At 44.2% G+C, this 18285-nt stretch overlaps 1 protein-coding gene across 7 annotated transcripts in view; it reads left to right on the top strand.

Moving 5' to 3' along the window:
- Positions 1-18285, top strand: part of DNAH9 (dynein axonemal heavy chain 9) — a 285306-nt gene that overhangs the window by 164817 nt on the left and 102204 nt on the right. For all 7 annotated transcript variants that reach the window (XM_086358784.1, XM_086358783.1, XM_086358785.1 and 4 more), the window contains 2 exons: positions 4419-4581; positions 5463-5586. In XM_086358784.1, the coding sequence (XP_086214910.1) occupies positions 4419-4581; positions 5463-5586 (287 nt within the window). The remainder of the gene's footprint in view (positions 1-4418; positions 4582-5462; positions 5587-18285) is intronic.

Below are 18285 nucleotides of genomic sequence, written 5' to 3'. Positions count from 1 at the left end.
TAGTCCAGTGAGATCGAAAGTTTTAAGTGCACACGTTTCAAAAATTAACTGTCCTTTTAAGTCTTGCTCCTGTCAAGTGAATGGGCTTCCCAGGTGGCTCAGTGGTAAAGAATCACCTGCCAATGCAGGAGACACAGGCTCCATCCCTGGGTCGAGAAGATCCCCTGGAGAAGGAAATGCAACCCACTCCAGTATCCTTGCCTGGGAAATTCCATGAACAGAGGAGCCTGGTGGGCTACAGTCCGTGGGGTCACAAAGAATCAGACATGACTTAGTGACTGAGCATGCCCTAAGCACACAGGCTATCAAGTGAACCATGGAGAATGGTCTCCAAACCTCCCAGACAGTATGTACTGACATCTGAGCTGCATTTACCACCCTTCCTGCCTTCTACAATCACTCCACCCTGCCCCCTGCTGCCCAGGGTCTCCAACAGCAAAATCCACTTGGTCTTCCACTTCCGAATTCTTACTGAAACCTAACTGATCCCTGGGTTAAGGAAAGTGTGTTTTTTCTTCCCCCTTCTATATGCCCCAGGGCCTAGAAAGAGGTAGGGACCCTCCTTCTCCCCTCACTCCATGCCGGTGACATTTCTCTGCACCAAACAATATAGTGAGAAGCACAGATAACTAAGCTTACGGGCACCACTGCACACAGCGCCCAGGATGGAGTCTGTACACACTTTCCTAGGAACCCACAGGCCCGGCTGAGAGCCAGGCCCCAATTCAGGTCCTCATCCTGCCACTGACGGGTAGTAGTACTGTGCAAAGGACACAACTGCCCCAAGCCTCGGTTTGCTCCTCCAGAAAGTAAGGATTTTTGAGGGTCCTGCCTGTCGAGGGCTTTACGCTGCATTAGAGTCCCTGAGATTAGAGTCTTTGTCTTTTTGATGTTGTTTTCTTTCCCTCAAAGCACCTTTTCTCTCCTACCAACTTCCTTCACCATTCCAGCACATTCTCATTCTGCTTCTTTGGAAAGCTTTGCACTAGATTGTTCCTCCTGCTTTTGGCATAATCTTTGTCTTTTTCTTTGTTCGTTTGCTCCAATGTATGTTTTTCTGCCTCCTCCTCTTCCTCTTAGAATCACTTTATGTTTATTAACAAAAAAAAGGAAATTCTCTCATGCCCCTTCTTTTGTACATCTTATTGGTTCTCTCTCTCTCTCTCTCTCTCTCTCTCTCTCTCTCTCTCTCTCTCGTGTGTGTGTGTGTGTGTGTGTGTGTGTGTGTGTGTGTGTGTCCAGTCTTCAATAAGCCAGTTTCCTCCAGCTGTGCTGCGGTACATCTTCAGCTTTTGTTTTTAATCTCCCAGAAGCTCAGTAATGGGCTTAACTCAGACTGCCTTGGTTTTCTAGCCCAGGCACCCTTTAGAATATTGATCTTCCTTTCAGACTTTGTGATTTAAATGCAGAGTCCTTTGCCCTCATCAGAGGTTGTTAATGAATCCCCCAGCTGGCGTCCGATGCTGACAGTTGCAGACTTCACCATTCTTCTTTGAAAGCTTCAGCTCTAATGATGCATTTCCATTTAGCTATAGAATAGCATGGACCATGCTGAACTGACTTCAGGCCTTCCAGAATAGAGCTGGGTGTTGGGCGGCCCACAGAACCTACTTGAGTTTTTCCTTCCCCTTGCCTGCCTCTCTCCTCATCAGTTCATCCCTTGTTGCTGTTCAGTTGCTCAGTTGTGTCCGACTGTTTGTGACCCCATGGACTGCAGCACTCCAGGCCTCCCTGTCCATCACCGTCATCCTGAGTTTGTTCAAATTCATGTCCATAGAGTCAGTGATGCCATCCAACCATGGCATCGTCCATGGTTGTCATCCCCTTCTCCTCCTGCCCTCAGTCTTTCCCAGCATCAAGGTCTTTTCCAATGAGCTGGCCCTTTGCATCAGGCGGCCAAAGTATTAGAGCCTCAGCATCAGTCCTTCTAATGAATATTCAGCATAGATTTCCTTTAAGATTGACTGGTTTAATCTCCTTACTGTCTTAAGAGTCTCTCAAGAGTCTTTTCCAGCATCACAGTTTGAAAGCATCGATTCTTCGAAGCTCAGTCTTCTTTAAGGTCCAACTCTCACATCCATACATAACTTCTGGAAAAACCATGGCTTTGACTATGCAGACCTTCATTGGCAAAGTGATGTCTCTGCTTTTGAATATGCTGTCTAGGTTTGTCATATCTTTTCTTCCAAGGAGCAAGCGTCTTTTAATTTCATAGCTGCAATCACCATCTGCAGTGATTTTGGAACCCAAGAAAATGAAGTCTGTCACTGTTTCCATTTTTCACCATCTATTTACCATGAAGTGATGGGATCAGATGCCATGATCTTTGTTTTTTGAATGTTGAGTTTTAAGCCAGCTTTTTCACTCTCCTCTTTCACCTTCATCAGTTCATCCCCGCACTCCGCCCCTCTTTTTTTGAATCTGAAGAGAGGGCCTGGACATTTTTGCACCACCATCTCTCCTTTTGTCACCGTAGGCAACCCTTTCTCATATAGACACAAAGCAGATGATTCCTTGCAACTTCTTCACCCCCAAATGTGATGCTTAGGATAAGGTCTTGGGTGTTCTGCTTCAATTTAACAAAAACTTCTTGAATCCCTTCAATGCGCTAGCACCATAGAGAAAGTAAGCTGAGAATACACACTCTTCAGATGTCTAGAAACTCTGGTTTAATAACGGATCTGGAGAAGTATACATCTGTCTGATACAAGACAGAATATCAAAACTGAGTAATTATAAATGCAAAAGTAAAATCATAAAATGAGCTAAAGTAGGTCAGTGAAAATCTCCTGAATATTTGTTGTATTGTGTGCTCAGTCATGCCCAGCTCTTTGCAACCCCATGGACTGCAGCATGTGAGGCTCTTCTGTCCGTGTGTGTGTGTGTGTCCAGTCTTCAGTAAGCCAGACTCCTCCAGCTGTACTGTGGTACATCTTCAGCTTTCGTTTACTTGCCTGCAATTTTCCAGGCAAGAATAGTGGAATGGATTGCCATTTCCTTCTCTAGGGGATCTTCCCGATCCAGGGATTGAACTCCAGTCTCTTTCCTCTTCTGCACTGGCACACAGATTCTTTACCACTGGGGCACCTGGAAAGAATATTTAGGGGAATAAAATGTCACTAGATAAATTTAGTGACATACGACCTGTTCACAGTGGCTGCATCACTGTGCTATCCATCCCCAAATATATGGGCTTAACTTCCAAATTCAACTCATACAATCTGACATATTCTTATGCTCCAATATAGTAGACTCAACTTTTGACTACTTCTACCTAAGAAGAAATTAGTGCCACCATAATGGGGTGGTGGAGAAGGCAATGGCACCCCACTCCAGTACTCTTGCCTGGAAAATCCCACGGATGGAGGAGCCTGGTGGGCTGCAGTCCATGGGGTCGATAAGAGTCGGACACGACTGAGCGACTTCACTTTCACTTTTCACTTTCATGCATTGGAGAAGGAAATGGCAACCCACTCCAGTGTTCTTGCCTGGAGAATCCCAGGGACGGGGGAGCCTGGTGGGCTGCCGTCTATGGGGTCGCACAGAGTTGGACACGACTGAAGCAACTTAGCAGCAGCAGCAGCATAATGGGGTGGGGGAGTGCAGTTTTTCAGCATTTATCAAAAGCCGTGAAAACTGTCTCACTAGGAATTCATCCTGTGGACATAATTAGAGATATAACCCCAGGCCCTTCCTGTTGCCATCACAAACCCCTCCTGGCTGCCTTGGGCTCTTCCTCCACCACCTGTGCTTCACCAGAGGCTTTGGCTTAAAGCAGAGTAGGGAGACTTTAGTCCACTCGGGCCAGAGGCGAGGCCAAGCTTGGGGACCATTGTCAACTACAAATTGGCGCTTGCCAAGGGCATTTGCTCTCTGCCTTTGCAGAGATTGAACCCTGTTCTGCTACAACTGTGGACCTTCAACACCCCCTGAAGAGAGTCCAGGTTGGAGAGTGAGGCACTCTGTGCTCCAGGAAACTGGTGGAACAGGTCTTTAGATAAATATTTTCAGAAACTGATTTCATGATCCCAATCCTTGCATCACCTCATATCTAGAAAAGCACTGAATCCCTTCACGGTGACATCAGCTCCTCAAGACTAGCAGAAAACCTTGGATTGCTCTGAACTCCCTCTTTACCAAAATCTTATCTAGCGATCTTTCCCCACGACCTCTTTGGAGCAGCCTCTCAGAGGTCTCTGCACCGCTGTCTCCTGAGCTGCAGTCCTCATTTTGCCCCAAATAAAACTTAACTTGCAACTCTCACCTTGTGCATCTTTTCTTAGTTGACCTCTTAACTGAGTCTTCCCAAGCTCAGCCCAGGATGTGCCTGCAAGGGTTCCAGGTCCCCCCAGACCATTCCACCTGCTCCTGACGGAGGGGAATCTGATCGAAGCCCTGTGTCTCTGCTTCTCTCTCAGCTGCCACATTAATCGCATCCTGGAGTCCCCCCGGGGAAATGCTCTGCTAGTCGGCGTTGGGGGGAGTGGCAAGCAGAGCCTGACCCGGCTGGCGGCTTTTGTCAGCTCCATGGACATATTCCAGATCACGTTGCGGAGAGGCTACCAGATCCCGGACTTCAAGGTAGGAGGGTCGGCGGCTGCAGGAGGAGACCTAGCCTCTCCCGAGCTGCCCAGCTCCCTGTCACCCTGCGTTAGCTCTTCAGCTCCCTCTCCCAGAATCTCCTCTTCACAGTCTGTCCACCTTCTTCTTAGACTCTGGGCTGGTGGCTGGAGGGGCTCATTAGACCCTGCCTGAGAACCTGGCCTTCCCAAGCTCTGTATCTGGGAGACCTCCGCTGCTTTAGTGACATCTGTAGAGCCTCAGCTCTCACCCAAATAGGAAGCACATCTATTAATACATCAAAGTCAACAACAACAAATTTTCTACCAAATGATTGTGTGTGCATATGTATGAGTGTGTTTGTGTGTTCCCCCATGTACATATATTTTTTACAATACAAGTCTTTTCCTGGAGCTAGTCATAAAAAACACAAAACTCTGCTATCATAAGATATAGTCATCTACCCAGGCCTGGAGGCCCAAGTACGTGGTGACTCTTCTGTCAGAACTAAGAGCGTTTGCTTTCCTCCTGGGGCAAGTCATTCACTTGTGTGATGATATAAGTTAACACAGGTGAACAGGGGACCATCCTTGTCTTTGGAAAGCTCATGTCTCTTTGCACAAGGCAGGAGTCCTAGAAACTCGTTCAGGAGCCACGGTGGTTGTGTGAATTAAAGATCACCACTGTTTTTTCTACTTTTCCATCTATGGGATCAAGGCCTGGGAATGAGGCATATTTTTCTGCCTGTGAGTTCAAAGTCACACTCCTCCTTCCCTCCCATTGCCGTCTTTCCTTATTTCCTGTGAGAACAGACAAGAAAATGGTCCCATTCCTAAAAAGTGGGTGGGGGTCTCTTTTCAAGGAGGCCCTCTTCTCAGAGATCTCTGCCGTGGTTTCTGCAGGCGGACCTGGCAGGCTTGTGCCTGAAAGCCGGGGTCAAGAACCTCAGCACCGTGTTTCTCATGACCGATGCCCAAGTGGCTGACGAGAAGTTCCTCGTGTTCATCAACGACCTCTTGGCATCTGGTAAGAGACTCTTTGTACTTGAATATCTCTAATGAATTCCTGCTGGAGTCAGAGACATTCCCAGGTGGAGGCTTGGTTCAAGGTCAGAAGAGCAGGGCCACAGAAATGAGGGAGAAAACCAATACAGGGGAGACTTGATTCATGAAGGTCCTTCGAGGACTGGTGCTGGGCCTGCTGGCTTTCACTGTCCTTACACTCCAAACAGACAGTATTCTTGGGGCTTCCTTAGGTGGGACCGGATATGACAATAGGAAGAAGAGCAGCTGAAGGGCCGGCTGACCTGCTGAGTCCAGAGAGAAGGTGGTGTTCCCTCCTACACCCAAGACAGAGGAGATGGAACGTGTGCAGTATTTCAGGGAGGTTAGGTGTTAGCTGCAAGATACACAGAAAATGTGCACCCACAAAACTTAGACAATAGGGCAAGGTGAGGTTGCCAGTTTAATTAACCAAGGACTCAGAACTTGATGCAAACAAAGTAGAAGCAAAACGGACAGAGGATGGTTTTCTTAGATTACAAAGAACTTGACAAAGGCTGTCTCAATGTCCCTGTGACAATGTGAATGCAAAATAGGACTTCACTGGGAAGTTCAATTCTTTTTTTTTTTTTGGAAGTTCAATTCTTGATACTTTGCTGTCCTTATTTCTTTAGGGATTCAGGACTTATGTCAGCCATTCAAGAAAAAAAAATGTTTATGTATACATATATATGTATCTATAAACATATACTAATATATAAAAATATGTATATATGCATACACAAGATATATATATATGTGTGTATCTATATATTTAAGGACTTCTGTAGTCTAGTAAGAATCTGCCTTACAAAGCAAGGGATATAGGTTCAATCCCTGGTTGGGGAGCTAAGATCGCACATGCCTTGGAGCAATTGATGGCAACTAAGTCCAGATGCAGCCAAATAAACAAATATTAAATGTTAGGGAAAAAAATTTAAGGTATATGTATTTATATATGCATACCCAAGAAGATAAGACAATATAGTACAAAAATTATGCATTTTCAGAAATTTGGGGGGAGATGTATATATTTATATTAATTAAAAAGAGAATATTATTTCTTGACTCAGTCCAAATTTCACATCTACAAAGCCACCTCTTCATCTGGGCTGATAAAATAGTCTGTGCACAGGTGTTCTGAACACAATTTCTGCCTCCAGATTTCCAGCGTTTCAGAAAACCTGTTTCTCCCCACCTCTGACTAAATCTTCCTTAGTCTGTAATGTCCAAGGACCAAGATCACAGTGTGATTCTCCAAAGTCTGTTCCATGTCATATAAAATACCTTTCAGGATGGCTCCTCCCATGCGGTCTCTAGGAACTTCACAGCTTCACAATCGTTGACTGCTTCGCATTTTGTTCCCTTGTACCCAGGGCCGTTTTACTGTCACTTCCACGATGAGCCTCTGTCCCTGGTTTGGACCATGCACTAGCAGGCTCTGTGAGAAGACTTTGGCTTCTCCCTGACGAGGACCAGAGTCCCAGGTTCCTTGCTGTGCTGGTTCCAACCATTACACCGACTCCACATTCTCATTTCTTTCCCAACCTGCCTAATTCAAATTACCTTTCAGTCCAGGAATTTGCTTATTAACTCTTACACCTTTCCTCCCCCAATCCAATAAGTGGTTCTTTTCTCTTTTTTATAATTTATTTTATTTATTTTTAGCTGTGCTGGGTCTTTGTTGCTGCTCGGGTTTTTCTCTAGTTGCAGTGCACAGGTTTCTCCTTGTGATGCGTCTCTTGCTGTGAAGCACGGACTCTAGGGCTCTGGGCTTCAATAGTTGCAGCATGTGGGCTCAATAGCTGTGGCTCCCAGGCTCTAGAGCATAGGTTCAATAGTTATGGTGCATGGGCTTAGTTGCTCCCAGGCATGTGGGATCTTCCCAGACCAGGGATCGAACCTGTGTCTCCTGCATTGGCAGGCAGATTCTTTACCACAGAACTACCAGAGAAAGTGAAAGGGAAAGTCACTCAGCCGTGTCTGATTCTGTGCAACCCCATGGACTGTATCAGTTCAGTTCAGTTGCTCAGTCGTGTCTGACTCTTTGCAACCCCACGAACTGCATTCTGCCAGGCCTCTCTGTCCATCACCAACTACCAGAGTTTACCCAAACTCATGTCCTTTGAGTCGGTGATGCCATCCAACCATCTCATCCTCTGTCGTCCTCTTCTCCTCCTGCCCTCAATCTTACCCAGCATCAGGGTCTTTTCAAATGAGTCAGCTCTTTGCATCAGGTGGCCAAAGTACTGGAGTTTCAGCTTCAACATCAGTCCTTCCAATGAACACCCAGGATTAATCTCCTTTAGGATGGACTGGTTGGATCTCCTTGAAGTCCAAGGGACTCTCAAGAGTCTTCTCCAGCACCACAGTTCAAAAGCATCAATTCTTCAGTGCTCAGCTGTGTTTATAGTCCAACTCTCACATCCATACATGACCACTGGAAAAACCATAGCCTTGACTAGATGGACCTTTGTTGACAAAGTGATGTCTCTGCTCTTTAATATGCTATCTAGGTTGGTCATAACTTTCCTTCCAAGGAGTAAGTGTCTTTTAATTTCATGGCTGCAATCACCATCTGTAGTGATTTTGGAGCCCGCCAAAATAAAGTCAGCCACTCTTGCCACTGTTTCCCCATCTATTTGCCATGAAGTGATGGGACCAGATGCCATGATCTTCGTTTTCTGAATGTTGAGCTTTAAGCCAACTTTTTCACTCTCCTCTTTCACTTTCATCAAGAGGCTCTTTAGTTCTTCTTCACTTTCTGCCATAAGGGTGGTGTTATCTGCATATCTGAGGTTACTAATGTTTCTCCCGGCAATGTTGATTCCAGCTTGTGCTTCCTCCAGCCCAGTGTTTCTTATGATGTACTCTGCATATAAGTTAAATAAGCAGGATAACAATATACAGCCTTGACATACTCCTTTTCCTATTTGGAACCAGTCCGTTGTTCCATATCCAGTTCTAACTGTTGCTTCCTGACCTGCATACAGGTTTCTCAAGAGACAGGTCAGGTGATCTGGTATTCCCATCTCTTTCAGAATTTTCCACAGTTTATTGTGAGCCACACAGTCAAAGGCTTTGGCAGAGTCAATAAAGCAGAAATAGATGTTTTTCTGGAACTCTCTTGCTTTTTTGATGATTCAGCAGATGTTGGCAATTTGATCTCTGATTCCTCTGCCTTTTCTAAAACCAGCTTGAACATCTGGAAATTCACAGTTCATGTATTGCTGAAGCCTGGCTTGGAGAATTTTGAGCATTACATTACTAGTGTGTGAGATGAGTGCAATTGTGTGGTAGTTTGAACATACTTTGGCATTGCCTTTCTTTGGGATTGGAATGAAAACTGCCCTTTTCCAGTCCTGTGGCCACTGCTGAGTTTTCCAAATTTGCTGACATATTGAGTACAGCACTCTTGCAGCATCATCTTTTAGGATTTGAAATAGCTCAACTGGAATTCCATCACCTCCACTAGCTTTGTTAGTCCGTGGAATTCTCCAAACTAGAATACTAGAGTGGGTAGCCTTTCCCTTCTCCAGGGGATCTTCCAGTTAGGTCTCCCACATTGCAGGCAGATTCTTTACCAGCTGAGCCACAAGGGAAACCCAAGAATACTGGAATCGGTAGCCTATCCCTTCTCCAGTGGATCTTCCTGGCCCTGGAATCAAACTGGGGTCTCCTGCATAGCAGGCGCATTCTTTACCAACTGAACTATGAGGGAAGCCCTTGAAGCCCTGTCCTTTTCTTAAATACTGTCTTCTTAACATCCCACCACCTTCTACAATAGTACTTCAGCTCCAACACTGCCTCACCTTTTATTATTTTACCAAATAATGAGATACGGGTCTAACTGCCCTTCCACCCTGAAGCTGTGCCCTAAAGTCTAATTTCTAAAACGATCAAAAAGGTTGAATTGTGCTTCTCAAGACTTACAGCTTTGAAGATGCCAGGCAAGTTGCAGACTCACTCTGTATCTCATTTGGCTCCAGTCCAGCCGGGTCACCTTCTCCTATAATAACGTCTGAGACAGGAGACTTTTACTAATTGAAATTTTATTCCTCAATGAAATATTTTTAATTTTGCATTTGGAAGACAACTTGGTTCAAGTCAAATGAATTTCTGAAACCCTGCCCAGTGAAAACTTACTGCAGTCAATCTGCTCCAAAGTCATGGAATTTCAAGCTCATATTTCTTTTGTATGGCTTTTAGACAAAAACAGGATTTGCATTAAAGATGTCTATATGGAGATACAGTGAAAAGTAATACTTTTCTAATCTTCCTCCCTTTTTTCTTACTGTTTTGACAGGGAGAATTGAGCATATCTGAGTTGTAATTTTCCCTGTCAGATAATTTCTGACTAGAAATTAGCTTACTGCCAATCCAGGCAGAGTTACAGAGGTTCCTCAGGGCCTTGTCATCCCCTTAGTTTTTAGTTTTATGGGATTGTGCAGCCACTCCATTCTTGGATAACACAGTGCCTGTGTGTACATGCTCAGTCATCAAGTAGTGTCTGACTTTTTGTGACCCTATGGACTGTAGCCCACCGGACTCCTCTGTCCATGGGATTTGTCCAGTAAGGATACTGAAGTGGGTTGCCATTTCCTAATCCAGGGTATCTTTCCGACCCAGGGATCAAACCCAAGTCTTCTGCATCTCTGCCCTGGCAGGTGGGTTCTTCATCACTGAGCCACCTGGGAAGCCCAGATAGCATAGTGTTGTTTCTCAGTCGTTCAGTCGTGTCCAGCTGTTTGCAACCCCGTGGACCGCAGCACGCCAGGCGTCCCTGTCCTTCACCATCTCCTGGAGCTTGCTCAAACTCACGTCCCTTGAGTCATAATGCCATCCAACCGTCTCATCCTCTGCCGTCCCCCTTCTCTTCCTGCCTTCGATCTTTCCCAGCATCAAGGTCTTTTCTAATGAGTCAGCTCTTCACATCAGGTGGCCAACGTATTGGCGCTTCAGCTTCAACATCAGTCCTTCAAATGAATACTCAGGATTGATTTCCTATAGGATTGACTGGTTTGGTCTCCTTGCTGTATCTCAAGCAAGGGACTCTCAAGGGACTTGAAACTCTAAAGAGGGACTCTCAAGAGTCTTCTCCAACACCACAGTTCAAAAGCATCAATTTTTCACCACTCAGCCTTCTTTATGGTCTAACTCTCACATCCATACATGACTACTGGAAAAGCCATAGCTTTGACAATACAGACCATTGTGGGCAAACTAATACCTCTGCTTTTTAATATGCTGTCTAGGTTTGTCATAGCTTTTCTTCCAAAAGATAACAAGTAGAGGCAAGGAAACTACTAGAAAACTATGCATTGGGCTATCTTGTCATCAGCTCATCTCTCTCTAGTTATCTATAAATCCTGTTAGACTGAGGATAAGGTACAGTGAGTGAATTCCACTGATTTAACACTCCAGTGATTCATCTTCTTCAGTGACTTAAAGTGGGCTCAGTGGGCTATCTGCTTTCCTCCCACACTTCTTTAGCTCACTCTTTCATCCCTTGAATTCCTGACACCATTTCCAAGATCAAACTGTATTTTTAATTCAGCACTTGATTGGTAAACCCCACTTCTGACACTAGCCAAACATTTCAGAACCCATCATTACGCCACTTGCATCTCAGATTGGTTGCAGACTGACAGTAAGAAATCCTATGCTCAAAGTTAAAGTTTAAATCAAATTTCTGATTCAATTAGCAAAAGCCATATAATTGTATAAGAAGCAGGGTGGCGACACAAATCCAACTGAATGAAGCCTTTCAGTTTCTTTCTTTGGCTGCCAGAGTCCTTAACGGGGCTCTTGAAGCTGCTGGTGAAACGATGCGTGAAATATTGGCCCTTGCCGAATCTGAAAAGTTCAATTCCTACTATGTCCTTGTTGTCCTATATAATAATTCCTGAATAATGTACATGGACCATCAAATCCAGATATTTTAAAAGTCTACAAAATTTGTTCTCTCTTGGCCCTTGAACCAAACTCAGCATCAGCAAAGCCCCTGCTGCTGCTGCTAAGTCACTTCAGGTGTGTCCGACTCTGTGTGACCCTATAGATGGCAGCCCACCAGGCTCCTCCGTCCATGGGATTCTCCAGGCAAGAACACCGGAGTGGGTTGCCATTTCCTTCCCCAATGCATGAAAGTGAAAAGTGAAAGGGAAGTCACTCAGTCGTGTCTGACTCTTCTTGACCCCATGGACTGCAGCCCACCAGGCTCCTCCATCCATGAGACTCTCCAGGCAAGAGTACTGGAGTAGAGTGCCATTGCCTCCTCCACAGCAAGGCCCCATCTTAATCTAAATGGAGAAAATAGAATCTTTTCCTGGCTTTTTGGGAGCGTACCTCTGCCTCCAGGTTCCAGCAGTCCAGAAAGCCCATTCTACTGCAGCCCCAGCTGAGAGACCTGGTCTGCACCAGGTGTGGTGTCTTTTCCTCTCCTCACTTTCCCAGATTTCGGACTTCATTTTACTTCAGGATCTTGTTTTGGAATTTTCCTTTTGCTTTTCAAAAGGTTTAATTGTTCACTCAAAAATTAATGCTCCTCTTCCGTGGCTCAAATTAAATCACTTTGCATCTACTCACATATTCAAAAATCATTTTTTAAGCGTCCATGTTCTAGTCAGTAGCCCCTATGTGGTCTATTGAAATAGTTTATGAACAATTGAGTCCCCTCTCTTGCAAAGCCACGTGCCTCTTCATCCCTGTCCTTTGTACATGTGGGCCAAATCTCCTCTTGGAATATATTGAGTAGGTCAAAAAGTTAGTTTGGGTATTTCTGTAATATCATATGCAAAACCCAAATGAACTTTTTGGCCAACCTATTAAAACATGAAGAGATTCCCCTGGTCTTCCGGGTGGTCTAGGATTAGATGCCGGGTTGATGCATTAGTGATCTGCACACATCCCATGAGAATGTGGAGTCTGGAGGTTTTTGTAATGATATTGGCATTGAGTTCTTCTTCTCCCATGAGCAGTTGGAACTGGATTTCCTGATGGACCATCTGTGTTTTATACAAATCGTATTTGACCCAATTTCCCTGGAAGGAACAAAGACAAAGTATAGGGCAAAAGAGAAGCTGTCAAACACGCACCAGGTCTTCTAAACATCCTTTCTGCTCTCAGTGGATCTATTTATAAGGTACATCCACCCCATAAGCCATGGAAATCTAAACCAGCACCTGGTTGGCTCCAGCTGCCAAACAAAAATGCCCAAAGGATAATGCAAAAAGATGCTTGAGTAACCAACCTGTCTTTAATTCATGTAGTACTAAATCCTCATACACATTGAGACCAGGTCTCTGTGCATTCTCCTACATTACTATATTCTCCCTCACCACCTGTACCCAACAGGTAAGCAGTTGCCACCAATTTCAACCTCTGTTTCTGAATCCATCCTTCTCTGTCATGGCTACCACTGGTTTTTTTCATCTCTTTCTTCAACAAATGCCGACACATCTTTTTCTTTTTAATTTATTTTATTGAAGTATAGCTGGGCTTCCCTGGTGGCTCTATGGTAAAGAATCTGCCTGCCAATGCAGGGGATCCTTCCTGGGTTGGGAAGATGCCCTGGAGGGAGAAAGGGCTACCCACTCCAGTAATCTTGCCTGGGAAACCCCACGGACAGAGGAGCCTGGCAGGCTACAGTCCACGGGGTCTCAAAAAAGTCAGACACGAGTTACCAACTCAACAACAAACAACAGAATAGTTGATTTACGATGTTGTGTTAGTAACCACTGTACAGCGGTAATTAGCGATCTAGATATATATACATTTTTTCATATATATATATTATATTCTTCCATTATCATTAATCACAGGATACTGAATACAGTTCTCTGTGCTACACAGTGAGTGGGTGTGTGCATGCTCAGTCATGTCTGACTCTTTGCAACCCCATGAACTGTAGCCCACTAGGCTCCTCTATCCCTGCATTTTTCCTGCTAGAATATTGGAGTGGGTTGCCATTTTCTGTTCCTGACCCGGGGATTGAACCAGTGTCTCCTGCACCTCCTGCAGTGGCAGGCAGTTTCTTTACCACTGAGCCACCTGGGAATCGCCTGTGCTATACAACAGGACCTTATTTATCCATCCTATATATAAAAGCTTACATTGAAGACACTTCTTAACTCACCTCCCTTCATCCCAGGGAGCTCCACTACAATTCATTCTCCTTGCTGCTTCCAAAAAGGTCTGTTTAAACCATAATTCCTTCATTAATTCCTAAGTGAATGCAGGATAAGCTGTCTTGTACAGAAAGGCAAAACAAAACAAATCTGCCTTTGACCTGCTTCCTTCCTTCCTTGCTGGCTTACCTGCCCCTTATAATGTAGCAGTTCCTACCTCCTTGAAATAACATACTCTACTGTACCCTGACATCCTTACTGACCCACACTGTTCCTTTTGAACCTCGTGCCCTTCTCCTTCTTTGTCTAGATTAACTTCTACCCATAGTACAAGACTTACCTTGGGCGTTCTAATATCTCTCTGGGAAATCTTCACTAATCCACTGTCACCTCGAGAACGAGAAACATCCTTGTGTGTTTCCCTGGCCCTCGGTGCTTGCACACACCACTGCTGTATTGCACCGACATTGCAAACTTATGAAAGGCAGAGACTGTGATGTCTGCTATTGGTGCACTTTTTGTTATGAAATAATCCAGAGATACAAAATATAAGGATTAAATACTTACCACTCAACTTAGGAAGTAAAAGATGGCTGGTGTAATTATAACCCTCTGTAAAGATTGTTATTGTCATCATTTATATTGTCAGTTCTGAACAGAACTCCTGGCCCATGATTAGCATTCAAGGGGTATTTGTTGAACGACAGTGTATAATATGAGAAGGATGGTGTGCCGTGTTATGTATGACTTTTTATTTTTTGGCTCTGCTAAATTTTAGTTGTCCTGTAGCATGTAGAATCTTAGTTCCCCATCCAACATGTCTTCTGCATTGGAAGCACAGATTCTTAACCACTGGACCACCAGGGAAATCCCTAGGTATTATTTTTGGACATGTGCTTTGAGAAAGTTTCCAGCCACGTAGAACAGAGGGCCAAGGGTCCTGAGACAGTCACCACACCCATTTTTTCTCTCTTGAAACCAGGGAAATGTTTTGAAAAATATTATTCCTGGGTGGGGTCAAAGACCTTAAGCCAGTGCAAAGTTGACTGGTTCACAGAGAATAACCCTCAGCTTTGCCCTTTTTTTATCACCAAGCTCCAGACAAGAGCCATCTTAAACTATCAGGATCTCCTCCCCCCAGAGCAGTTGTGGGCTCTCTAGACCACACAAAAATGATGATGAGTCTGACTTGCAAAATATCAGGACATGTTAATGACCGCATGGAGCCTTTCTGCACTTGGCGGCAGAAATAAGGCTTCCCAACTTTAGGTCTCAGGAGGAAACTTTTCAAATATTTAAATAGCCTCTGCCTCTGTTGACATCACAAAATCCCCTCTGGCAGTTCAGTCTCCTGCTTTCAGCATGACTACCTACATCGCACAGTAAGTGACAGGAATGTTGTCAGGAGAAATTGGAGGAACAAGCCTGAAAACGCAAACTTTGCTCCCAATTCAGAGGTGCTCGATTCCATCTGGTGCTCTTCTTAAGGGATTTTGGGAATCACGTGACAATGGCCTGAGTGTTTTCAATATTTTGGCACTTAAAGGTATCACAGAATACAAATGAACTTAATCTCCGAAACAAAACCAGACCCACAGACATAGAGAACAGACTGGCTGTCAGGGGGGAGGCAAGGGGAGGGATGGACTAGGAATTTGGAATTAGCAGATGGAAACTATTATACACAGAATCGATAACAAGATCCTACTGTACAGCGCAGAGAACCATATTCAGTATCCTGAAATAAGCCATAATTGAAGAGAATATGAAAAAGAAAGTATGTATATGTATAGCTGAACACTTTGCTATACAACAGAAACTAACACAGCATTGTGAATCAACTACACGTCAATAAAATAAATTTTTTAAAAAACGTATCACATAAACCTGGGTGAGCCTTAGAGAAACACGTTTTCTATAAAGGGTCAGAAGGTTAACATTTTCAGCTTTGCAGACCACATGGCCTCTGTCACAAATACTCAGCTCTGTCATTGTAGTGGGAAAATAGCCATAGACAATATATGAATGAAGGAGTATGGCTGTGACCAATAAAACTTTATTTATGGACAGTAAAATTTGAACATCATGTAATTTTCATGTCATTAAACATTATTATTTTAATTTTATCAACCATTAAAAATTGTAAAAACCAGGCCCAGCTTGAGGGCAGAGACAGAGGGTCAGATCTGGCCTATAAATCATAGTTTACCACCTCAATACCCAACGTGAAGGGCTTTCCTAATGGCTCAGTGGCTAAGAATCCACCTTGCAATGCAGGGGACACAGGTTTGATCCCTGCTCAGGGAAGATCCCACATGCTGAAGGGTAGCTAAGCCCATGCACCACAGCTACTGCAGCCCATGCACCTAGAGCTCCACAGCAAGAGAAGCCACTGCAGTGAGAAGCCCGGCACCGAAACTGGAGAGGAGCCCCTGCTCCCTGTACCTAGAGAAAGCCCGTGCGCTGCAGTGAAGACCTAGCGTAGCCAAAAATAAATAACTTTTTAAAATACGCAGCATGTTATCCACAAAACACCAAAGGACATAAATTCTACCTATGTTAAATAATAGAAAGGTGAAGAATGCACACCAAAGGGAATCCAAGTTCTCACTGGAGGACTATATAACACATTTACAGATAAGAAAATGCAGACTCTCAGAGGAACAAAGGAGAAAGAAATCCAGACCACTGCAGGCAGTCAGCCCCGAAAGTAGGAGTACACTCACATCGTTTCCATTGAAGTATTTCTCTTTTTAAAACTTTCCTGGGCTCCTCAGCTCTCGCACGTGTGTGCTCGGTCCCTTCAGTTGTATCCAATCCTTTGAGACCCCATGGACTGTAGCCTACCAGGCTCCTCCGTCCGTGGGATTCTCCAGGCAAGAATGGTGGAATGAGTTGCCATGTCCTCCTCCAGGGGATCTTCCTGACCCAGGGATCGAACCTGAGTCTCTTAATGTCTCCTGTATCGCACATCTTGGGAAGTCCCCTTAACTCCCAACACATGCAAAGTATCATTTCATTTCTCTAGCAGTTTTCTCTCACCCCATATTTTTATCAAATCAGGCTGAAATGGATTATTCCACTAATAAGACCTCGATTTTGACAAGTTATAGCACTGGTTATTTTATATGCATGCTATGAAATATCTTAATGAATGGAAATTAAATCAAATTTGTCCAATTAAGGGAAGAAAGTAAATGATCATTTTCATGATAATTTTTTTTTTCATTTTTCCCATTTAAATAATTAAGCTTAATTAGTATAAACTACTACCCAACTCCTGGCTGGATTCGTGTTGTCAGACTCTAAAGACCAGAAATTTGTTAAAAAGTTGGCATGAGTTCCCTCCAGATACATCAGTTCAAGGAAGTGCAGCTGCATCGGTGGCAAATATTCATAATTTCCATCACTTAGAGAGGCTTCCCTGGTGACTCTTTGGTAAAGAATCCCCCTGTCCCCCTGCCGATTCAGGAGACAGTAAGAGACACGGGTTTGGTCCCTGGTCTGGGAAGATCCCCTGGAGAAGGAAATGGAAATCCCACTCCAGTATTCTTGCCTGGGAAATCCCATGGACTGAGGCGCCTGGTGGGCTACAGTCCCTGGGGTTGTAGAGTCTGACAGGACTTAGCAATTCAACAACAGCGGGGAACTAGGGTCCTACATGCTCGGAGGTGAGGCTGAGAAAAGTAAAAAAAAAAAAAAAATTGCCAGCTGCCCTCCAGTGTAGTTGTACAAATTTACTTTCCACACAGATAGCTGTTTCTTCCCAACCTCGCGGAAAGTTGGTTCATCTGACACACCAGTTTTTGCCCGGGAGTATGAAGTGCAATCTCAGTCTTGTCCTTTCACTTCCCACGTGTGACACTGGAGCATCTTTTCAAGTGTCTATTGGCCATTCATCTTGTTCCTTGCCTTTTTATGTAGTGTGCTCTTTGGGGCTTTCTTTTTCTCATGGATTTGTGGGAGGCCTCTGTATTTTCTGGATACCTTTGTTCATTATACAGTTGGTAAATATCTTTTCGAAGTCTGCTCCTGACCTTTGTCATGCTGATTTAGTTTTAAATGTTGCAAAACAGTCTTTTTATGTTTCATGCTTTTCGTACTGCTTCAGAAATCGCATCCTAGCCAACACCATAAAAATAATCTTTTGTGTTTCATCTTTAAAATACTACTACTTCATATTCATGTCTTTAATCCACCCAGCATGTATTTTTGCACAGTATTCTAATTTTATTTTTTGTTATTAGTATTGAGTTATCCTAACATGCTTATGGATCTGCTCATCCATTTTCAGCATACTGATTTTGAATATAAATTTCCTGTTTACATCTGGGTCCATTTCTAAGTGATTCACTCACAGTTCTATTTATTTACCCAAGAACCAATTTCACGTTTTTAACTAACATTACTTTGCTGCTGCTTCAGTCGTGTCTGACTCTGTATGACCCCATGAACTGTAGCCTGCCAGGCTTCTCTGTCCATGGGATTCTCTAGGCAGTAGGACTAGAGTGGGTTGCCATGGCCTCCTCCAGGACATCTTCCCAACCCAGGGATCAAAC

Source organism: Bos grunniens, chromosome 19 (genome assembly GCF_055505025.1).
Source record: "Bos grunniens cultivar Pamir isolate PY7600 chromosome 19, Bosgru_T2T1.0, whole genome shotgun sequence".
Lineage (NCBI taxonomy): Eukaryota > Metazoa > Chordata > Mammalia > Artiodactyla > Bovidae > Bos > Bos grunniens.
This window is presented reverse-complemented; position numbering and strand designations above follow the sequence as displayed.